Here is a 25557-nt window from a genome sequence, read left to right as displayed (position 1 = left end):
GACCATAAGACTATGAGCTGATTTCTCTAAAGAAACTTTGCAGGCAAGAAGGGACTGGCAAGAAATATTCAATGTGATGAAAAGCAAGGACCTATAACCAAGACTACTCTATCCAACAAAGCTATCATTTAGAATGGAAGGGTAGATAAAGTGCTTCCCAGGCAAGGTAAAGCTAAAGGAGTTCATGATCACCAAGCCATTATTATAGGAAATGTTAAAGGGACTTACTTAAGAAAAAGAAGATCAATGCTATGAACATTAAAATGACAACATACTCACAACTACCAACAACCGAATCTAAAAAATAAAAACAAAACAAACTAAGCAAACAACTGGAACAGGAGTAGAATCACAGGTGTGGGGATTATTTACAGGGTTATCAACTAGTAGGAAGGGGGAGAAAGGGGGAAATGGTACAGAGACTAAGAAGCATAATTGGTTGGTATAAAATAGACAGGGGGAAGTTAAGAATAATATAGGAAAGGGTGAAGCCAAAGAACATATATTCATGACCCATGGACATGAACTAAGGTGGGGTGGGATTGCTGGAGGTAAGGAGGGTACTGGGAAGAGGGGAGCAAAGGGAAAAGAAATTGGGACTACTGTAACAACATAATCAATAAATTATACTTAAAAAAGGAAAAAGAAAAACCAATGCTGGTTAAATACAACTTTTTCTTAAGCATGGAAGAGAAATGAAGTACCAGCTACTGTTTTCATAAGAAGCTTCTCAAATATCAGAAATTTTTTACCTATCATATAAACTGAGTAGTCTGGTTGACTGACTGTGAGTTTATTAGATGACTGTAATTTAAAAAATATCAAGAGAATACATGAAAGTAACCAGATATATCAACTGTTGTTGTATATTGATATATATTGATATATTTGATATATCAATGTTGATATAACAAAAAAAAGAAAAACAAGATATAAAACTTGCCCATGCTGTGTTATTAACAGTCCTAAAAAGTAACTCAGTCAATTTCAACACATTGCAAGAAGGAGCTACAGAAATAGCTTTTATACAGTAAATCATTTTTATTTTTTTTTATGTTGAAAAAAGAACAGTGAAAACTTTTGCTGGTCTAAATAAATAATTTTAAAATACTGTGCTATTCAAATTGGTATTGATTAGCTACACATGTGGTTACTGAGTATTTGAAAATTGGATAGTATATATGATAAAAAGAATATAAAAAGAAATCAATTTAAGAAATATTTCTTAAAGCCCTGGCTGCTGTGGCTCAGTAGATTGAACATCGGCCTGCGAGCCAAGTGTCGCTGGTTTGATTCCCAGTCAGGGCACATGACTCAGTTGCACATCAGGTCCCCAGGTGGGGGCGCAAGTGAGAGGCAACCACACAGTGATGTTTCTCTCCCTCTCTTTCTCCTTTCCCCTCTCTCTAAAAATAAATAAATAAGCAAAACAACAAATAAATAAATAATTAATTAAAAAATATTTCTTAAACATCGCAATGATAATATTTGGATATAGGCTTAAATAAAATATATTATTGAAATTAATTTCATACTTTCTTATGTGGCTACTACATTTTTAAAAAGTAACATTGGTTTGCATTATATTTCTACTGGATAATAATAGCCTGGAATGGCAAGAGTGGGTTCAAATTCAGCTAAGCAAACTAGGATCAGAAACTCAACAGGAATTCACTGATCCTTTCTTATAATCTAAATTTCCAATGATCCTAATATTTGAAAATATTTCCTCTTGTATATCTTTTCTCTGTTCCATCACCTAAAATATAATATCATCACTGCACGGATACCTATATAATATCAGCACACTCTCCACTCCAGTAAGTACTTTGTAGATGATAACTATTATCACATAATTATCCCACACTCAATTGACAAATTAATATTTTAATATTTTGCCCCAGAATCTAGTATAGAAAATGACACACAGAGGACTCACAGCAAAAGTTTGTGGAATAAATAAATGAATAAAGGTATGAGCCAACAAATACATAAATGAAATATTTGGGTTAAGGGGAATTTTTTTTAATCAATGAAAATATAATAAAATAATATCACTGCCCCTTTCATCATGTCAGGACTTAATCTTATTTGAAAAAAAAAAAGATTCAAAGCCAGAATTTTCTAAATATTCTGATATAGAACTAGGGCCAAAGTAAGGCTTGTCTTACTAGAAGATTCTCAAAGGCAGAGACCTAAATCCACCACTAAACTATCAATATAGATTTACTGGCCAATGAAATTTAATAAATGGTTAGCATGTTGGGCTCAACAAATTAGTGGTTTCATCTTTCATATCAAAGACCTTGTATTAGTTTTCTGTTGGTGCTATAATGTAACACATTGCCAAAAGCTTACTGGCTTAAAACAACATGCACGTATACTTTTAGTTCTGGAGGCCAGAAGTCTAAAATCAGTTCAATGAACCAAAATTAAAGTGTGATCAGGGTAATGTTCCCTCTGGATACCCTAGGCAAAAATCTGTTCCCTGCTTCTTCCAGTTTGTGGTGGCCACTGGTATTCCTTGGCTTGTGGTCACATCACTTAAATCTCTGCTTCTGTGGTCACATTGGCCCCTTTCTCTCTATCTCTATCAAATATCTTTTGGTCTCTCTCCTACCAGAACACCCAGACAATCCATGATAATCTCCTCATATCAAGATCCTTGGCCAAATCATACCTTTACCATATAAAGTGGCATTTAGAGGAGCTGGAATTTAGACATACAATCTCTGAGGGCCATCACTCAGCCTAGGACATATCCCAATACATAGATTTCTAGTCTGTATAAAAAATTTACTAAATAATGTCATTTTTGCATATTGCTTTGGATAAGCACAGTCACATTTTTTTAATGTAGCAATTATGTGGTCAATGCACACCTGTAATTTATCACTGTTTCACATCTTGGTAGTGAGCTGAAGGTTTCATATGCTCACCACTCTTCCCCCTTTCTCCCCAAAATCTCAGAAACTGCAACATTCTGAGAGGATGATTTCTCACTTCTGATGTCATAATAATACTTTTGTCCCAAAAAGTAACTTATTTTTTATAAACCCATTCACCTGGCAAGTAATAAGCAGTTTCCAGGAAATTTTTGCAAGTCTAGAATGGCCAACTAGCTGGTCCTGTACTTAAAGAAAAGTTTTCAACCAAATAACTATGAACATAAACCTGTTGTTCAGGAAATGGTTTTCAATTCATCAATATTTCTAAATTGGACTTTCATAGATTTTACATATGTACACAAACTAGATGTGTAAAGGTTACAAAGCAATACAGTGGTCATGTAAAATTTTCAATATATTTTAATTAGAACTAAACTGTATTGAGAGCATATAGACTAGAATAGTTGTATATTAATTAAAAATTACTGTTCTTAATTTTTAATACATTTGGGAAATATGAAGTATCCCTAGTTTAATTTATATTCCCAACCAAAAAAGAGAGGGAAAAATATGACACACAAAAAACTGTCTTTTCTCTACTGCAATCCAGTGACCAAATAATCATATCACATATCACATAAAAGTTAAGCCATATTGGATTGGTAAGTGAGCCCACATATTAATTTTTATGGTTCAGGACTATTTAGCCTTATATCTGAACACACACAAGAGAAGATTTAGAAAATTAAAAGTTTCTTTTCTGCTCAAGTTTTAATTAATATAATACTAATAATAATTAGTAAAAGACTTGTCTTTCAATCTTGAAATAATATTGTGCTCAACAATAGCTTAACCAATATTATTTTTTTGGCAGGGAGCTTAGAGAAAAGCAGAAGTAGTGTAGATTTACTTATAAGTCAATACAACATTCCCTGACTGTATGGCTAGTATAAAGGGAGCAAGGAGGAGTTAAAGGTGGCTTCTAGTTATATGATTAGGTAGATGAAAATTAGGTGGAATGCAAGGAGAGTAGTTAGGAAGCAATTATAACAACTCAGGGTAGAAATGACGAGGGCTCAGAAATTTATTTGTTCATTCATTCATATACATCAAGCATCTACTATGTATCAGTCACTCTGTTAGCTGTTAACAATGGTACATTTTGAGATAATTTTGAGATAATATTGAGATAATTTATTTAAATGTATAATTTTGCTTTTATATTTACTTTTACCGATAGAATTTTAACTAAATATTAGAATAGATGATTTATGGTTATCATTTCATCTACAGGACAGAATAAAACAAAAACTGTAGACTAAGTTGTATAGCTCTAGAGAAGGTGGTACACACCTTATCTCCCTTGAAACCTGACTGGTACCTCCCACTCCCCTTCACAAGAAACCCACTAGCTCCATCCTCCCAACTTCTGGTGGCCCACCATACTGTGCTTTGTCTCCTCCTGGAAGAAGCTGTATGACTCTAGAATAGATACCAATTTTCCTTCACACGACCTATTAGAGGAGAGCCCTCCCTTCACACAGCCAAATCTTGGTCTGTTAGGGCTTAATTAACCCTTCTGGCTTAATCCTGATGAATTCCTGAGATGCTGCTCCAACACAAAGGTGTTAGAGCAATCAGCATGATGGAAGCTAGACTTTTTATACACATGGAAATTAGCTGAGTAGCCTAGATCCAGCACTGGCATTGAATTTGTACCTATATCAGTCTGGCGAACATCACTTACCCCTACCTGGTGACTCACCAAGAACCCACCTCATGCAACCAGAGTACCACCAGAAGCTCTAACAATGACTGAGTGTAACAGGCAGCAAACAGGTAGGTGGAGGCCAGCAGAAGTAGAACTTGGGGCGCTTTGGGACTTTTGCTGACCTTCCCCTGATCCTGGTGCTGGCAAAAGCTGGCCTTGGGGCAAAGCTTAGTCCTTCAGGCCCAGCTGAGGCAGCCACAAACTGTGGATCGCTTGTAGTCTCAAGAAGTTTGCTCAGGACCAGTCATAGGCACCATCTGATGTTGGTTTGCACCAAAGTTCCTCCCAAGAGATCCAGAACCCATACACCAAGTAGTCAGTTTCAGACAACATCAGAACAGGATCCAATAAGCTTCACACGTGGCAAATACAAAGGAATATCTCGGCAGGCACCAGGTCAAATGAGGTAAATTCCACCTCATGTGGTCAGCACTTGCACAGCACCTTGCACACCATGGTTGAGTTTGAGCCTCACAGTCGGCCAGCCTGATGGTCCATCCCACGCAAGAATGGGCCAATAGTAGTCAAGACTCAATTACAACAGAAGGACTCACATAACCCAGACAAGGAACATTTCTGAGGCACCCAGCTTGGATGATCAAGGAGACTGCACTACTGGACCCCACAGGACGACTATTACATTTGGCTATTCTATCAAGAGTGGGAGTCATAAAAGGTCTATCTAATACATATAAACAAACACAAAGAGGTAGCCAAAATGGGGGGAAAAAGAAACATGCCCCAAATGAAAGAACAGGAGAAATCTCCAGAAGAAGAGCTAAATGAAATGCAGGCAAGCAATTTACCAAATATAGAGTTAAAGTAATGGTTATAAGGATGCTCTAAAGCATGAAAAATACTGTAACATAGAAACCATAAAAAAGAGCCAATCAGAAATTAGGAAACAATATCTGAAATAAAGAATACAGAGAAAGGAATAAACGGTGGGTTGGATAAAGCAGAGATTCAAATCAATAATTTTGGAGAAAAGGTAGAAAAAACCAACAACATCCAATCAGAGCAGCAAAAAGAAAAAAAGAATTTTTAGAAATGAGGATAGTTTAAGTGACTTTTGGGACAACATGAAGAGTAACAATATCTGCATCACAGTGGTACCAGAAAGAAAAAGAGAGAGCAAGAGATCTAGAACCTACTTGAAAAAAGTTATGACTGAAAACTTCCTTAACCTGGTGAAGGAAAAAGACACATAAGTCCAGGAGCAGAGTCCCAAATAAGATGAACCCAACGAGGCTCCTCACACTAAAACACATTGTAATTAAAATGGCAAATTTTAAAGACAAAGAGAGAATCTTAAAAGCAAGAGAAGCACAGTTACCCATGAGCAAGCTCCCATAAGACTGTCAGCTGATTTCTCAACAGAAAAATTTCAAGCCAGAAGAGACTGGCATGAAATATTCAATGTGAAGAAAAGCAAGGACTTACAATCAAGACTACTTTACACAACCAGATTATCATTTTAAATTAAAGGAGAAATAGAGGTTCCCATATAAGAAAAAGGTAAAGAAGTTTGTCACCACCAAACCAGTGTTACAAGAAATGTTAGCGTACCTTCTTGAAGAAGTATAAGAAGGAAAAGAAGAACAGAGGAACACAGTTAAAAGAATAAAATGGCAATAAATATGTACCTATTAATAATTATGTTGAATGTAAATGGTTCAACTGCTCTAATCAAAAGACATAGGATAGCTGAATGGCTAAGAAAATCAGATCCACATATATGCTGTCTACAAGAGACACAACTCAAAACAAAAGATACATACAGATTAAAAGTAAAGGTACGGAAAAAGATATTTCATGCACATGGAAAAAATAAGTGGGGTAACAATACTTACAGCTCAGGAAATAGACTTTAAAATGAAGGCTATAGTAAAGTACAAAGAAGGACATTACATAACGATAAAGAGAACAATCCAAAAAGAGGATGTAACCCTTGTCAACATTTATACACCCAACATAGGAGCACCTAAATATGTAAAGCAAATCTTGATGGACATAAAGGGAGAAATTTAGAGTTATACAGTCATACTAGGGTATTTTAATACCACATTGACATCAATAGATAAATCTTCAAGACAGAAAATCAACAAGGAAATGGAAGCCTTAAATGACACACCAGAGCAGATGGATTTAATTGACATCATCAGAGCATTTCACCCCAAAATAGCAGAATATGCATTCTTTTCAAGTGCACATAAAACATTTTCTTGGATAGACCACATTTTAAACCACAAGACAAGTGTCAATAAATTTAAGGAGAATGAAATCATATACAGCATCCTATCTGACCATAATTTTATAAAACTAAGAATCTACTGCAAGCAAAAAAAACTAAACACACACACACACACACACACACACACACACACATGGAAGCTAAATAACATGTTACTAAACAATGAAAGGGTTAATGATGAGATCAAGGAAGAAATCAAAAGAAACCTTAAAACAACTCAAAATGAAAATAAAACTCCAAATCTATGGGATATAGCAAACAGTCCTCAGAGAGGAATTTATAGCATTATAGACCTACTTTAAGAAACAAGAAAAATCTCAAATAAACAGCCTAAATTTACACTTAAAGGAACTACAAAAGAAAAAGTACAACAAACAAAACCCAAAGTGAGTAGGAGAAAGAAAATAATAAAAATCAGAGCAGTAATAAATGAAATAAAATCTAAGAAAACAATACAAAAGATCAATAAAACCAAGAGCTGGTTCTTTGAAAAGGTAAACAAGATTAATAAACCTTTAACCAGACTCATCAAGAAAAAAGAGGACCCAAATAAATAAAATTAGAATGAAAGAAGAGAAGTAACAACTGACACTAAAGAAACATAAAAGATTATGAGAAAGTATTATGAACAACTATATGCCTACAAATTGGACAATCTAGATAAAATAGATTAATTCCTAGAAACATACAATCTTTAAAAACTGAATCTGGAATAATCAGAAAATCTAAATAGACCAATTAGAACTAAGGAAATTGAAGCAGTAATCAAAAAACTCCTACTAACAAAAGCCCTGGACTGGGTGACTTCACAGTTGAATCTTACCAAACATTCAAAGAACTGACACCTATCTTTCTCAACATACTACAAAAAAAATTCAAGAGGCGAGAAGACTTCCAAGCTCATTTTATGAGGCCAGCATTATCCTAATTCCAAAGCCAGATAAAGAAACTAGCAAAAAAGAAAAGAGAAAGAAAGAAAAAAAAATTATAACCCAATATCTCCGATGAACACAGATGCTAAAATCCTCAACAAAATATTTGCAAATCATATGCAGCAATACATTGATTATGCACCATGGTCAAGTGCACTATATTCCAGGGATGCAAGATTGGTATAATATATACATATCAATTAATGTTATACACCACATAAACAAAATGAAGAACAAAAACTACACAATCATATAAAAAAAAGAAGCATTTGATAAAAATCTAGTACCCACTTGTGATTAAAAACTATAAAGGGAATATACTTCAATATATTAAAAGCCATATATGACAAACCCATACCCAACATCATACTAAACAAGAAAAACTAAACGTGTTTTTCTTTAATATCAGGAACAAGACAGGGATATCTGATTTCTCCACTTTTACTCAACATATACTGGAAGTCCCAGCCAAAGCAATTAGACAAAAAGAAAATCTAAAAGGTATCCATATTGGAAAGAAAGAAGTAAAACTGTCATTTGCACATGACCTGATACTGTATATAGTGAACCCTAAAGACTTAACAAAAAACAAAAACTACTAGAACTGACAAATGAATTCAGTAAAGTAGCAAGATACAAAATAATTATCAGAAATCAGTTGCATTTTTATACACCAATAATGAACTAATTGAAATGGAAGCTAAGAAAACAATCCATTTACAATTGCATCAAAAAATCCTTAGTAATAAATTTAACCAAGGATATAAAATAATGTCAAAAAAAAATTCAAACGATAGATAAAGCCAAGACCTGGTTCTTTGAAAAGATAAACAAGATTAATAAAGCTATAATCAGACTCATCTAGAAAAAAAAAGAGGACCCAAATATAATCAGAAATAAAAGTAACAACTTCTTGTGTTTATATGAAATGTATACTTTTTGTTCCATTCAATAGTAACTCTCATGTTTAAGCCTCAGTATAATAACATATAGTGAGAACATGTTCTCTTTATATAAATAAAATTTCAAACAGAATGGAGAAAAATTAACCTTCCCTTAGTGTATTATAGTTAATCATCAAGATTCTACATTAAGAATTGTTTCCTGACCTTTAATTTGCTTAATTCTTTCTTTTATAGTTTTATTAAGTAGTGGAAACTACATCTAAAATTTCTCAAATACTAATACTGGAAAGGAAAGGTATACCAAAAAGGATTCATTCTAATTAGAGCATGTGTGGAGCTTATTTTGGGGTTGTGGGGTGGGCAAAGACATTTGAAAAGTCTCCACATTTCATTGATGTAAGTTCAAAATTAACCCCAAAATGTCATGCTTATGCCTAGGCAGCAGTCTAAGAATACATGTGATCTTGGCACTCTCAGGGAAGTCTCCTGGAAGCATAACAAACTCTTTCCACCAAGCCACTATTTATAATGACTAAGAAAGCCATTGTAAGTTACAAGTACTCGAGAAGTACCAGGTACTAACATGCACACCCACAGTCATAAATATCACTGAATTTAAAAACATGATAGCAAATTACTCTGTGTTTACTGTGCACATATTTTAGGCAAGTTAATACTTCTCTCTTGCCTCCCTTGATGTAGAGTTTATCCACATGGATACTGCACAAGTTTCTAAAACTTAAAGTGTCTACAAATTACTTTTCTACTTCCATGGCCTTTTCTTATCTGCTCTTCCTCTTCCATTCCCTTTCCTATTAATGATATAAATAGCCACCAGACAGTTAACAGAAACCTAACAGTCACCTTGCATTGAGAGTTTAAACATCCTTTCTCTCCTTCATTTACAATCTGATAGTGAAAGGGCTCATGTGGCCCAAAGATCAGTCATAAAAAGAAGGCACTGATTGGCTGATGATTCACTGATTCTTCAAACCTTATTGAGTTGCTCCTATGCACCAGGCAATGAAATGGACAACAAGGATGATCGACTGTATGAAGTACAGAGATTATGCTTTCATCAGCAGATGTCAGATAGGTAAATAAATGTCATTATAGGATTTATGATGGAAATGTGGAAAAAACAGAGAAGTAGTCAGTTATAAATGGGGAGGGTTAGGAGTAAGAAAAGGCTACATAGAGAGGTGAGATTTCTCTGTGTAAAATGTAATACCTGGTCAGTACATGCACTCAACAGTTCATTCAAAAACAATTATTATATGCCTGGAAGAACAATGACAGCAAAAAGATTAATACCATTTAGGAATGCACCACTGGATGACTATCCTAATATTGAGAAAACTAATTATTACTTAGAAAAAAAAAACTTTAATAAGAACAATAAAATACTAATTATTTTATTCTGAGGATTACTGAATTGAAGAATTCACTTTAAATACCAATAAGATCACCCACTGTAGACCTCAAGTAGTGAAGTAAAAAAACAGGTAGAGAGCTCAGTAAAGAGAAAGGTTGATTTACAGGACTTTGGAACATACATAGCAGTTCACCCTTTGGATAAAACTTAAGATTCTCCAAACACTGTCAGGGAGAAAGTGAAAAGATAAGGTTAAGGTCAAAGCCTTAAGAAATATACCAGTATTTATAGGGTGGACAGGAAGATAAAGACCCAGCCAAGAAAATAAATAAGTAAATAAATAAATAAATAAAGTAAATGATATTTAAAAATCTATATGTGTTCAATGTTATTTTATATTGTTGTAAATATCATATTATTTTAAATATTATAAGTTTATATATCTATTTATACATATCTACCCCAAAATGTTACAGCTGTAGAACTTGACAGGTTATATGATATTATTTCTTATCTCTGAATGCTCTTTCTTTTTATATTCACAATATCTTCATTCATTCAAAAGATCTTAATTCATTCTAAGATCTTTAACTATTCATAATGTTTACAGGGACAGAACAAAAGATAAAATATGCTTTTTAAAGTCTTCTCTAATTTTGCTACTCCAAAGAACCGAAAATAAGTATTCAGTTAGTTCTAGCTATATTTCTATCACCATTCAAAACCTGTCATTTAGAGGCCCAGGCCAGATAGATCAGTTGATTAGAGCATCATCCCAATGCATGAAGGTTGCAGTTCAATATCTGGTCAGGACACATACAAGAATAAGCCAATGAATGCATCAATAAGTGGAACAATTTATGTCTCTCTCTCCCTCTGTCTCTCTGTCTCTCTCTTGAAAATCAATAAATAAAAATTAAATAAAACTTGTCATTTAGGGTTAGTTAAAACAAAGAAAGGGCAGTATTAAGGCAAGGGAAGAGAACATTTCAAGAAAAGACCTCCTGATCACAGAGGAGATTACAAATGATAGTAGCCTCGCCCAGGGCAGTTCGCTGGAGCAGTGAAGATGACTAAATGGCCAAGGGGAAAGGAGAGAGCAAGTAAACACAGTGAGCTGTAGTGAGACTGAAGACGTTAATATGGTGATAACATGAAGAGAAACAGTAAAACACCTTGTATATGTTGTGGGAGGATGTGAAGAAATTTGAACATATGTGTTGGTGAGAAGATGGAGCCAATAAGAAGGGAAAGCTTAAAAACAGTAGTAGTAAATGCTGTGAGTTTAGGTCTCAGGGTTGAGGGAGTCAGAAAGAGGTAGAATTATGCACAGGAGAGAAACCATCCACATATATAACTGACTTTGAAAAGCATTGCTGACTCTCTGATTCTGAGATAAGTTCTTAATGCAAACTACTATGTTTATACTGTTGATGTTATTATTGGTGAACAACTACATCATTTATTGAAGAATAAGGTGTGTTCAACTAAACCAGTTAGGAGATAAAGAGAGAGAACAGATATAGACTATCTATCTATCTATCTATCTATCTATCTATCTATCTAATCTATTATTGCATAAGCTTGTGTTAATTGAAGTTATTTCATTTTATAATTATGTAGTTGCTTTTACTTCCTAGCCATTTCAACCTAAGAGTACATGGATTCTCTAATTCAGCAATTAGCAAATTGCAGTCTGCAGGCTCACTACCTATTTTTGTAAATAATGTTTTATAGAAACACAGCCACACCCATTCATTTATGTAATTTCTCTAGCTGATTTCATGCTACAATGGCACAGTTGAGTATTTGCAACAGAGAATTTATGGCCCCCAAAGCCAAAAATATTTGCTATTTGGCCCTTTACAGAAAAAGTCAGCCAACCTCAACATCTAATTTAAACTATTAACTGTACTTTCCAGCTAAAATATGCATGTTTGGAAGATATGTTTTCCATGTCTTCATTCAAGTTATTAAAGATTCTAATTGCAATAGGATCTAATCCAAAATACTGGCAGAAATCTTTGCTCATCTCCCTCTTGACTAATACAAATCTATTAGTTACCACTAAAAGAATGGTAACAACAGTGCTTTATCATCAGGCTATTATGGTTCATTTTCACAAGGCTGTCAAAGTTAGTAGTATGAATTTCACGGTTGAAATCCATATATGTTTAAATTACTACCACTTTCAATTTATGATCTTGGTAAACCTAGCAAATATATAATCTAAGCTTTCCTTTATGACTCAAAGACATCATTTAAAATATCAGCAATTTTACTGGGCTGTAATATAATGATTCTTTGGTGACATAGAGAAATAGATCGAGTCTTAGTCCATTTGGGCTTCTATAAGAAAGTACTGTAGATTCTGTGGCTTATAAACAACAGAAACATGTTTCTTACAGTTCTAGAGTCCAAGATTGAGGTGCCAGTAGATTCACTATTTTTTTTGCTCTACTTCATATGGGGCAAGGAAGGTGGGATCTCTCTGGTGTCTCATTTACAAGGGTACTAATCCCACTCACGAGGACTCTGCCCTCATAATCTAATCGATTCTCAAAGGTCTCACTTTCCAATATCATCACATTGGGGCTCACAGATTTCAAGGCATGAATTTAGGGGGCAACACAAACATTCAGTTCATAGCTGGTTAGAGCATGTTTCACTGTATTTAATAAGAAGTCTATGCCAGCTGTGCTTGCTTGGTCTTAAGAATGCTTTTCAAAACCTGAAAATATAAGAGGAGGTAAGACAACTACTAACTGACACTTCTCCATGCTGATAGTGTGATAACTCAAACGAGTCCTGCTCGCTAATCAAACCACAAGCTCCTGTTCTGGTGTGACTATGGAATACACATAAACAAATGAAATGAAGTACAGGGAAAATAAAGGCAAACAGTCTTTTAATGTCTACCACATGAACTTTATGAACCCATTTACACACTTTGTGACACTAATTTGACTTTTAAGTGAATTTGTTACATATTTATTAGTTTATTTGGTTGTGTTTACATAGCTGAGTTTGCTGAATAGCTAAATTCTGTAACAGTAGGCTGATGCTAGATTGCTTATTAAATGTTTTAGTGAAATGCAAAACTTCTCAGCAACTTCTCACAATTGGGTCTGAAATGACTTGTTCAAAACTAACACAGCATGTTCAACCCATGCTCATAACTTACAACCAGAAATTGTCACTAAGCTCTTGTCCAAAGAAGGCATACTAGATTTCAGATTTCGAAAATCAAGAATTTTAATACACAAGCTTTCAAATCATGTTTGGTTCATTTTTATAAGCAAAGCACTGTACCCAAAACTGTCTTCATAAATACTCGGCAAAAAAGTTCTCAAGTAAAAAACCTAAAATCTGACAAAAGATCACTCCTTGTAGTGAAAGACAGGTCATATGCCTTTCACAGACCTCTCTGTTTCCCAGTTATACAAAAACCTCTAATTTGCACATGGCACAAAACACAGTATTAATTAATCAATATTAAATTTAATATATATATATATATATATATATATATATATATATATCTCCACATAGTAAGATGAAGATCAGAGAAAAGATATATTTTTATAGTATCATCAACACTTGTAAAAAAAAGGTTTGCTTCATTCCTGTTCTGGAAAAAAAAAAAATCCTCAGAAGAAAATATTGCCTCCTGTCTGTATACTTATACATTTTAGTGTCTCATGGGCTTGTTGCTTTGCTTATGATTTACATTTGATTTTGAAATACTGTGTGGGGAGGACATTTCTGCTGCTGTATTTGTCTTGGATTCTTTATTTTTTGCTATTCTAGATCATCACTCTTCAGCTTTTTGGTAAAATGTTCTTCTCACAAGAATTAATGTGCTCTGGGAAGATAGCTCAGTTGGTTAGTGTTGTCTCGATACATCAAGGTTGTGGGTTCAATATCCAGTGAGGACTCATACAAGAAGCAACCAATGAATGCATAAATAGAAGGAACAAGTCAATGTTTCACTCTTTCGCTCTCTCTACCTTTGTCTCTCTCTAAAACCAATAAATTTAAAAAATAATTAATGTAAAAATGTTACCTTTTAAATTGCATTAATTCTGAAATGTGGAAGTGTGAAATAACTTAAAATGTCAAAACTAGACAGGTTACTTTTATGATTTACCTTATCTAATGAGACCTCAGACATATTTAACAATGTCTAATATCTGGTGTGCTTAGATGCAGAGGGATATCAGGGTGAGGGAACTTCAGTGATATTCTGAGGCATTGGGCACCTTATGTTTGTAGATTTCAGGCAAGGAAAGTTAGGAATGTCCTCCACTATTTCCACCATCGTAATGAAAATTAATTCTGTGTCAATGCTCCCCAGGCAGTAGAGATGTTGAAAGACTGGTCTTGATCACAGCACTGGCCTGGCTGACATCTCAGAAACACTATAGCATTCAGCAGTCAACACAGAACCAGCTATAGCTTTCCCTGAATTAAGTCTTCCCCCTGTCCTCAGCATGACTGCCAAACACCTTAACATTACTTCACTAGTGGACACTTGCTTACCTATATTCTCATCTCCAAATTTTGGCAAGTGCTATTTTCTGCACTAGGAAACTCCACCCTCCTTCTTCACTGCCACCAATGTTTTAAATCATTCTTCATTTCCTAGTTTAGACATCACTTCTTCCAGAAAGCCTTCTACAATCCCTAAACTCTATATTAGGTCCACCCTGTGAATTTCAATACTCTTTATGCATTTTCTCTATTAAAGCATCTATCACACTACACAGTGGTTTCATGTTTTCTAATCTGTGAAATACGTTTTTTTCGGAATAAAAATCTTAGAATGAATTCAAATATGTGAAATAGAAATGTGGAGCTACATGGAATTGTTCTGTTGAAGAAGGGGTGGAGAACATGAAGTTACATATGTTCAGCTTCCCCAGTATGCCCGTGCTGACCTCTAAGGAACGTCTTAAGAATCTTGGGACTCTCTGGAATGCATCTGAAACACAATTACAGTACTCTAGAACTAAGTACTTATTTTTCTGTATTGTCCCAAGAAGTCAGGAATCATGTTTGTTTCATTCATAATATACTTAGTAACTGAGCATCTGGCCCAGGAAAGTGAAGACATTAGAGATACAATAAATAATTGTTGAATAAATAAATAATAGTTACAGCAGGGTCAGTGGCAGAGCTCAGGTTAAAGCACTATTTGTCCTTTCATCTTTGGACAGCCCAGATCAACTAAAGAATGACCTGAGGAGAGATAACATTCAAAGAAATCGGATAGTACAAAGGGTAACTTGTCTCTTCTCTAAAGTGATCTTGATCTTTTGTAAAGACCAGTGCATTACAGAGATGACATGGCATACGAGAGTTAGAAATATCGTAGACCTGGTTTGCTTAAAAGATGTTCTTATTTTAATACAAGGGAGAATTTTATTAAGGTGTTCAGGGAGTGCCTTTTTATGCTAATCAGATCATTCAGCAAAAAATGTTCAAGAGTCATTTACAGAAGGAAAATGATTTGCATTATGACTCAACTCTCCAGAACAGTGACATAAAAATGCATATTCTTCCAGATTCTTAGAATAATGCTTAAGAGTCCGTTGTGACAGCATGTTTATGGCTGGGCATTAGGTATCAGTAACTCTTGGGGACTTTGCTCCATTGTTTGACCCTATTGTTCTGAAGCAATGAACTTTTGCTTTCATTCGTTGAAAGGAAAAATCTTATAGACAAAAATCACTGTTATTAAATGAACATAATATGGTCATTACTATAACTCACAACCTACTGGCATCTTCTATTACATAGTTTGTGGATACCTGGCTGAAGTAGGCTCTTTAAAGGAGCCTCTTTTAAACAATGTAACCTATGATGGAAAATCAAAACTGTGTTGCATTTAAAATATGTCATCACCACTACATTCCATAAGATTATGAGGCTTTAATACCCTTAGACTTGAACAGAAACATAAATACAAAATAACATATGATTTTGACACTAATCTGATCCTTAGCTTTCAGATACTTTAATTTGTTTATATTGTCCTCTGTTCTTATTGCCTTCCCTTTAAGTTTTGATCCTTGCATCCACGAGCTGTCCTCAATGACGATACTAGAAACCCATGTTATTTAAGAAACAAACTTGAGTACTTAAAAATTTAAGACTGCAATTACTAAAATTGCAGGCCTATCACTAGGTAATGATAATGTAATAGATGGTTCAAATACTAGAATATTAAACAATCCAACACCTGTAGTTTCTGAAAGCAACTATAGGTCAAGAAAGTGAAGAGTAATTCTGTATTTTTAAACCCTTAAGCAGGAAGTTTTATCTAGTTTGATTTTAAAATAAGTAAGTAATGATGTCAGTTAATTGCTACCTTTATACTTCTTGATCCACACTCTGAGCGATACCAGTTCTGGCCAGTTATCATTATAAAAGGACCAAGAACATAGGCACTAAAATAATAATATGCGCTTGTATGTGGTTGCTATTGCCAGATGAAGATTTTTCTCTGTGCCAAGAGGTGAATCAGGAAAAATATATCAAAAGTAAATTAGTTTGAGAAAGAATAATAAATATGATATAAGGATGTATAAATATTCAATTAATTACTGTAAACTAGTTTTAATCCTCTTAGCTATAGAACCTAGTTTCCTCTTGGATACAGAGACCAAATTCAACCACCATCCTGAACTAGGTCACCTTTAGTCATTGCACAGGTGTTGAGAAGGGCTCTACAGATATTCCTTTTAGAACAAAAAGAGTTGACCCTTGAACAACATGGGTTTGAACTGCACAGGTCCACTTGTACTTGGATTTTTGTTGATAAATACAATAAATCTATTTTCTCTTCCTAATAATGTTTAAATAACATTTTCTTTTCTCTAGCTTATTTTATTATAAAAATACAGTATGTAATACATATAACACAAAATATTTTTTAATTGGCTGTTTATGTTATTGGTAAGTCTTCCAGGCAACAGCAGGCTATTAGTTAAGGTTTTGATGAGCCAAAGTTATATTCTGATTTTTGACTGATGCAGGATTGACAACCCTAACCCCGAAGTTGTTCAAGGGTCCACTATATAATATAATGAGTAGTTCAGGAAGGCCAGGAGACAGCAGCAGACCACTCCGCTACACTGAATAGAAGGAGACTATATTATTTATCTAACCATATACCTTATATCTGTATCATTTCTTAACTCCTCCAGTTATCTGAAGCTATGAAGTAGAGGTAGATCAAAAAGAGGTTGGTTTTTGTAATCTGGTTAGAAAGGATCCAACCCACCTCATGTCCCGGACAATATACCTGCCTTCTTTGTTCCTTTCTTAACCTTGACTCTAGGTAGCAGCTAACAGGGTTAGCAGGGAGAAATCAATGACACTAAAGCATAATGATAGTTCCAGCATTAGGTAATGGTTTCTAAAACCCCTATTCAAGGGACATGTCTATTTTTTTTTGTTGTTGTGTTTTTTTTTACCATTTGAAATCTGAGGGCCAGATCTTCTAGAGACCCTAAATTAATATTTGGAAACTTTTATCTTCTATAGTCCCCTCATTATATTCCATGTCCATGCCCTTCCCAAGCTTATACCCTATCTTAGTCTGATAGTCAAAGGTCAAGAGTATGGTCTTTTTAAATGGGCATCATGAAACTTTGGGACAAGTTGAACATGTCTGGAATCAGAACAAAGGTTTAATTTCATAAGTTAGTTGTTCTCATCAGCTTAACTCTTATTATTAATATTTTCCAGCCAATGCCTAGACTTTTTAAAGACCCTCTATTCCTACTGTCTCCTCCAAACTCTACGGCAATGTTTCTAATTTTCTTTACATTATTGTCAATCCCCATTTAAGGAGAATTTTTAGATTTTTTTTTTTTCTAATCATGTCCTCACTTTATGAAATATTAGCACTACAGATAAGCTGTTAATCTTTTTGTATGTACTGGTCCTTTGGAGGACCACAGACCATGGTAGTATCAAAAAATATATTTTTTTACCTCCTAAGATCCAATTTTGACTCTTCGGGGCAATATTGCCTCTCTTTGAGACACATGCCCTATAACACAAGAATAATCTGCCTTTGAAAATTCCCCAGCTAACCACACATTATAAGAGCTAAACTTTTTTACTATGCATATGACAATTTTATTTTATTTAACTACCCTTACCCCTTCCCCTGTATTGTTTATAGAATGAGATTGACATTGAGAAATGTATTGGACAATCTAATCAAAATGTGTGTGTGTACTATTAGAGTAATTGTAAAAGAGCTTTAGCTAAAATATGAAAAAATAAATCCAGGGTACTTTTAAAAAATTCAATAAAACAAATCATTTGTTATATAGACTAGATAGTTTTTATATAGAAAAATAAAATTAGATATTCTTTTCAAAAAAAATGAGCTGCATGACTTGGTTTTAGTTGGAATCTTGGGTTAATGGGCAATGGTTACATACTTTTCATATTCTGTCCTTGACTTCTTGGAACTGATACTGAGAGGCCAAGGATTACAAAATTATGGCTATGAAGTCATGTAAATTATAAATGGCATTTTACTCTATGCAGCTGAAAGGGCATATAAAGTGCAAACATTAACAAATTTAAAAACTCAACTAGAAGAAGACTGCTCCTTTTGGAAACATTAATGAGTAAAAAAAAAACCAAAAAAACAAAACCATAAATGATTGCTCTTGAGCCTAAACCTTTTTTTAAGTTTAATAAGAATGTTTTGTGCTTTAACTAAATTGGAATGTTATCAAAAAGGCACTGTAATAAAGTAATACTATAAATATAGGGGGATATTCTGGCTAGGAGTTGACTCTATGGCTTCCCTGTACCCTGCACACACATACACCACTTCAGATGACTTGAACATACTGAAATCTGCCATCCATTTGTCATCAAAAATAAAATAAAGTTTTTGTTTGTTTGCTTCAAAGTTCAAAAGCCTTTCAGTGAAGTCCAAGTTAAGGACATACCAAGAGAGAAACTGGTAAGGGAATAAGGTGGCTAATATGAATTTACCAGAGAACAATCAAATATTGCCAGCTCATACAGTGACACCATTAAGATTAGCTTGGTGATCTTCTTAGGAGATGTGTTAGAACTTTAAGCAAGCAGAGGAAGAGAAAGATATTATTGATGAAGGAAAAACACAAGACTATGGCTTAGTTCAGGTAGATGGCAGAAACAGCTGCAAAATGCTGGCAATATCAGCTGTAGTTGAGAATTGAGAAATAAATCAACTTCAGGTCTTGGTGGAAGCCCAGAAAATGAATAAACTCAATTAAAATCTCTGGGACCCAATGACCCAGGTGTTCTCCGGAGTGAGGGAAAACACACAGCCTGCTTGAGACCTTGCTTAGAATAGCTGTTTAAAGAGCTTTGCTTTTTGCAAACAGTTGGAAAGCCTTCTGTGTAAGAAAACTAATAGCAGAAACCTGGTACCCCTGTGGTACATATGGTACCCCATAACCCCTATTCTCACTGACTCAGTCCCTGAGCCACTTTGAACCCCAGTGGGAAAGTCACCCTGGGGACAGAATGGGCAACATGCTGCACACAGCCATCTCCTCAAAATAAATAACTAAGTAAGTAAATAAATAAATAAATAAATAAATAAATAAATATATGTGTGTGTGCGCGCGCGCGTGTGTGCACACGCGTGTAGATATATTATATATATATATATATATATATATATACACATACCTATCACTCTGTCCCAGATGTGACTGAAAGACTGAAATGCACCATTCCTTCTCCCCCCACTAAAAAATAAATCACCAGAGAAAGTCATTCTTGAGTCCTTCTGCCTATTATAAATACCCCATCTATCCAAGTTTCAAGTTCAAAAGGTTAAGAGCTTGACCGATGGGCAGCACAGCCTGCAACTTTCTGCAAATCTGGTTCTGGTTATAAGTGACTATTGGGTACTAAAATGACTTCTCTAGAGTGTAGGAAGATGAGCCACCTGACCCATCTGATCCCCTCCAGAACGCATCCTATACCTCTCAGTCGCATTCCGGAAAAGGGGACTCTCTCAGGACTGGGGACAGGCATGAACCTCTCATCCCTCTCAACAACAATGCATTCACCATATGAAAGATTTTGAGAGAGAAAAGAGATGGGGGTGGAGGGAGAAGAGAGAGAGGACGCGTGCTCGCGCAATGACAACAAAAAGTGATTTTTTAAACTATTAGAAGAAACAAAATCTAATTTTCTTACCATCTCTTCTGAGGTTGGCGTTGCGCAAAGCTTTGATGGTGGCACTCTGTGGAGCTGCAGAAGAGTCCCGAAAGCTGCAAAAGTTTGCGCAGACTAGAGTGTAGACGAGGATGAGCCGGAGCATTGGGATCAGCGACCAAGGGACAGCGTCGTTCTAAGAAAAATCTGGGAGAAACTCCGGGGACTGACGCCGCGCCGCGCCGCGCTTCTGCCGCCTGCGCTCCTCCAGAGGTGGCCTGGGCAGTTGTGCTAATCGCCTAGCTTTCCCCAAACTTCCTGCATGCTCAACTTTCTGAGTGCGTGTGGGTTCCGCACTTCCTTGCAGTGCTGAGAGTTGATAAATGGTGACGGGACAAACAACAGGTTGACGTCTGTTCGCCCCCTCCGGCGGCCAGCAGCTGCAGCACAGGCTGCAGGGGGCGGGCGGCTCGGCGATCCGCCCCAGAGCTGCGGGCACCCGGACTCTCAGCCGCACCAGCAGTCCAGCTCCCCTGGCTAGGCTGAAACCGGCTCTGCAGCTTGAACATGCCCAATTTGACGGTGGGCCAGGTCTCTTCCCACTACCGTGGGCTTAGCCCTAGACGTTGGATCAGAAAGGGAGCAGAGAACAAGGTGGCCAGGAGGAAATAGAACGTAGAATTCCAGTGCTTCTCTGGAAGTGACTGGCTCATTTACTCACAAGGTACATGTAGCTCAAGCCCTGATGATAGTGGGGTCTGGCGAGGGGGCTGCAGTTGGAAGTGTTTAGTTTGCAATGATCTTGACTAGTTTTATTTAGCCAAGATTTCACTCAGTGAAAACGTGGAAAAATGCAATTGCAGAGGAGCTCAATTCTGTGTTTTCCTTTGAACTTCAGTGGATATAACCTTATCTGAGTCAGTGTAATTTCTCAGGGAGAACAGCAATCCGTTCTTCCTAGCTCACAGGGCTCTAGTAGTCATGGGCCCATGTGGTGATGTGTATGTATAATAAATTATCCAGGCTGTTTGCATATGCCCCACCCCCATCTCCTCTTAGTTTGTATGGTTCCGGTTGAGAATTATATGAAATAATTTTAGTATATTGTTTTGTTTGTAGCTGAATCTAAGTCCAAATTTACATAATTTCTCAACTGTTCACCCATGAGATCTAGTCTTGTCATTTTTGTCTAAAATAGTGTTTTACAAACTGCTGGTTTGTGGGTTGTGAAATCAGGACCAACATTATTCTTTTTTATTAATACTTTATATTTTAGAGCAGTTTTATGTTCATAGCAAAACTGGGTGAAACATACAGATTTCCCACATACTCTCTGTGTCCACACATGTACAGCCTTCCTATAATCAACATCACCACCAGAGAAGTACATTTGTTAAAACTGATGAACCTACATAACACCTCCTAAAAGCCCCAAATTTGCCTGATGGTACTCTTGGTTATGTATGGTATCCATAAAAGTTACATTACTGTTCATTCACTCTTGGTTTTGTTCATTTTGTGGGCTTGGACAAATATATAACCATACATATTCATCATTATGGTATCATACAGAGTGTTTTCACTGCTCTAAAAATACTCTATGCTCAAGCATTATTCTTTAAATAATAGTGTGGAATACAATAGTTTAGAGATTTAATTATCAGGGTTTACTGCAGATAATAATGTTAAGTATTGTTTCAAACACACACACGCATACAAATAAACACAGGGATATGTTAATTCTGTGGGGCATGATCAAGAAAGTTTGAAAGTCACTGAAAAAAAGTTCAGATTACTCTATCTTAAGATATAAGCAATTCTTGGAAGAGGCATCAAGGAGAGCCATAAAACCTGCATTCAATCATTTATTCATTCAACAAGTATTAAGCATTAAATTTCCTCTTTTGTGATGCCCTAGACTAAAGACCCTGGGGAATAAAATAGTGAAAGTATGAGAAAAAGTCTTTAATCCATTGGAGTTTACATTTTATTGGAGAAGGACTATAGACAAGTAAAACATGTCTATATTAACATAAGGGTCAGAGATTGATGAGATTGGATTGCGGGGTTAAATGAAATATATGATACCATTTTTAAAAAGTGGTTGGAAATGCCTATCAAAATTTCATACCCAATTCCTGACATGAAGATGTATAAAAAATAAGAAGTATCAAAATGCTAGAGGATTATTTATTTAAATATATTATATTAAATATTAAATTTATAGTATACAGAGTGCCCCTGGCTGGTTTGGCTCAGTGGATTGAGCGTCGGCCTGCGAACTAAGTGTCGCTGGTTCGATCTTCCAGTCAGGGCACATCAGAGAAGGAAAACTCTGACTCCAAAAAACCTCCGCTGCCTTGCGGCATACCTCTTCAGGGGAAAGGCTAAGGGAGTAAACCCCGACAGAAAATCCAGAGCCGGAGTCCCTAAGGCGGTTTGACGTTGTACTCAACACCGGCAACTCCTGCGGCGCACCTGAAGCCAAGCTGTATTGACTCCGTCTTTCCCTTGGACCCTTCAGCTGCGAAGAGAGGGGGGATCTGCTGCATGGGCAACAGCAGACCCTCCATATCACCCTGCCCAGGCTCTGTAGCTTCAGCTTCACTGGAGAGGACACTCCAGCGTCATCGCAAGATGTCGATTCAACATGGGAGGAGACAGATACCGTGTCACTCCCGAGTCGGACTGCACAGCCATTCTCGGCGGTGCAGATAGACTCTTAAGAAGCTACACCATCGTCTCTCGAGACGGACGGCTGCTGACGAGTATACAGAGTACTGTTTCCAAGACTAATGAGTGCTGTGTGCTCACAAGGCATTGTGAATTCATAGTGTCAAATAATTTAGCTAAAAAAAGTAAAGGACATCACATATAATCAGCATGTCCTTGATTATTTTTAATGTCAGTAAATATCAAAAATCAATGATAAAACCAAAAAAATTAGGCACCCAAGTTTAACCAGTTGTGCTAAACCTAGTTTTAAATGTTACCTAATAATTATTTTTTCCAAATTAAACTGATTATACCAACTAAGGTATCATTGTATACAGAAAAGTTCTTAATAAAAATATATTGAGAGAGTGAGAAGGATCTGATATAAAGATAAAATATAAACTGTTTCAACTTATTTTTCACTTGTATCTCAAAATAACTTATCACAATACTGAATTTGCTAATATATTTTAAATGCCTATAGTCGGTTAGAAGACCATGAACCAACACAATGAAATCAGATCCATAAATATGTATTACTACTCAGAATAATGTAAATAAATTATTTGGTATTTAGCCCTTGTTCAATGACTTTCATAAAACTATAAAAGATACCTGTACTGTTTAGAAATTTTCAAAAAAAATAATTATAAGATGTTGATTTAAAATGGCATTTATCTCAAACAAATATTCTAGCAGTAATAATTTGATTTAAAGGATAGGTTAGGATGTGATACTATCTTCAGCATATATACTCTTTTCCTTACATTATTAGGACAAAAAAAATTATGTTTTCCATTACATTTTCAAATATGCTTGTCTTCTTTCTCTAACTCATAAAAGTTATGGAGGAAAAGAAGTGAAAGATGGTATGGCCACTTTGAAGCTTTCTTATTCTGCAAGTGGCTCATGCCAGAGCCTTTTTTTTTTTTTTTTTTTAATTAAATAAACTTCTAACTTACAACTCATTGCAGGACCTTTTTCCTCACTATCGACAGGATGTTGTGAAGCTTAGCCCATTCAAAGAGGACATAACTCTGTTATTATCTTCTCCTCATTAGATCTCAGAAAAAGTAAAACACTGTGATATGACATCCTAAATTCTGCTCTGTCACTAGACTAATGAGTTTGGTTAATATTGAATTTTTATGGGCTTAGATTCCTTCCTATAAAATTGAAGCACTATAATGGATTACCTTCAAGACTTTCAAAGATCTGAATATTGTGTTTTATTTAAAAAATCTTGCGTTTGCTCATAATTTTTAAAAATATTTTCTTTATTTAGTTTTAGAGTGAGGGGAAGGGAGGGAGAAAGAGATGGAGAGAAATATCGATGTGTGAGAGAAACATTGATTGATTGCCTCTTTCACACCCTCAACCAGAGACCTGGCCTGCAACCTGAACATGCGCCTTGAGCAGAAATCAAACTGGAGACCTTTTGGTTTGTAAGACAAAACCCACCCCATGAGCCACACCTGTCAGGGTTTTACTCATCTTTTTTTTTTTTTTTTACTACGTGCTATATATGTATATTTACCAAACTCTAATGCATGTTAACCAGCTGTTAGAAAGTCTGATTATATATAAGAATAAAATTTGTCTATAAATTTTAAATTTTCATTAATATAAATAAAATGATAGCTCAAAAAATTGGTTTATCATTTAACACTAATAATTATTTTTATTTTTCAAAATTATATTTTCTTTTAAATAAATCAATGGTCTAAATGTACAAAATTACAGAAAAGTAGAACATGTTTTAGTGGTAGAAATTACTATATATATAAAATACAGTTGATTAAAAGTATAACAAATTTGGACTTCCAGTCAAGATGGAGGCGTAGGTAGACATGCTGCATTTCTCTCCACAACTAAGAAGGATACAACTACCTAAAAACTAAAGACAACCATAAGCTCCAGAAAATTGAACTGCATGGAAGTCCAACAAAGATATAAAGAAGAAATACTCATCCAGACAGGTAAGAGGGGCAGAGCTGGGGCACAGAGGATGTTTTGTGAAGGCAGCAGTGACAGTGGCTGTGGCCAGTGGGTGGAAAGCACAGTCACACATTTAAAAAGTCAGGAGGAGCATACTTAGGTGGCAGGGGAGATACCATGATCATGAAGGTGGTATTCCCAGGGCGAGGCTTATCCATTGCACTCCGGATGTGCTGACCCCTGCGATTTCCCCAATGTGGGTAACTTGACTGCATAATTTGTGGTAATGGGGGACTGTGTTTGTACTCTCTTCATGGGGGGGGGGTCAGTAGGGACACCTGGGGAGCACTCTTAGCTCCAGATCAGACCATGCAGCTCACAGTTCCAGTGCCAGGGAAAATAAAGCCTCATTACTTCTGACTGTGAAAAACAGTGGGGGTTGGGGTAACAGAAGAAACTACTAGTCTCTCAGCAGAGTCCAATTGTTTAGAGGGTCCCCACAGTCCTAGAACATCCACTGACCCACCCACTCTGCAAACCACAGCCAGGGCAACAGCTAGAGAGGCGCCAGTCACATACAGAAAGTGG

At 35.7% G+C, this 25557-nt stretch overlaps 1 protein-coding gene and 1 non-coding gene across 4 annotated transcripts in view; one reads left to right on the top strand and one right to left on the bottom strand.

The window, feature by feature from the left end:
- LOC150018859 (platelet-derived growth factor D-like) overlaps positions 1 to 20870 on the bottom strand; it is a 261545-nt gene extending 240675 nt beyond the window's left edge. Inside the window, exon 1 of one of the 3 annotated variants that reach the window (XM_090267873.1) lies at positions 20359 to 20870. In XM_090267873.1, coding sequence (XP_090123999.1) covers positions 20359 to 20482 — 124 coding nt within the window. In that variant the 5' untranslated portion in view covers positions 20483 to 20870. The remainder of the gene's footprint in view (positions 1 to 20358) is intronic. The other 2 variants (XM_090267874.1, XM_090267875.1) reach the window with 2 other exon arrangements.
- A 4251-nt stretch (positions 20871 to 25121) lies between these two features.
- Positions 25122 to 25284, top strand: LOC150018858 (U1 spliceosomal RNA). The gene has a single exon (XR_016509508.1). It is a non-coding gene; the product is annotated as a U1 spliceosomal RNA (small nuclear RNA).
- Positions 25285 to 25557: the final 273 nt, after the last annotated feature.

The sequence above is a fragment of the Furipterus horrens genome, unplaced genomic scaffold (assembly GCF_987537825.1).
Source record: "Furipterus horrens unplaced genomic scaffold, mFurHor1.1.pri manual_scaffold_2, whole genome shotgun sequence".
Lineage (NCBI taxonomy): Eukaryota > Metazoa > Chordata > Mammalia > Chiroptera > Furipteridae > Furipterus > Furipterus horrens.
This window is presented reverse-complemented; position numbering and strand designations above follow the sequence as displayed.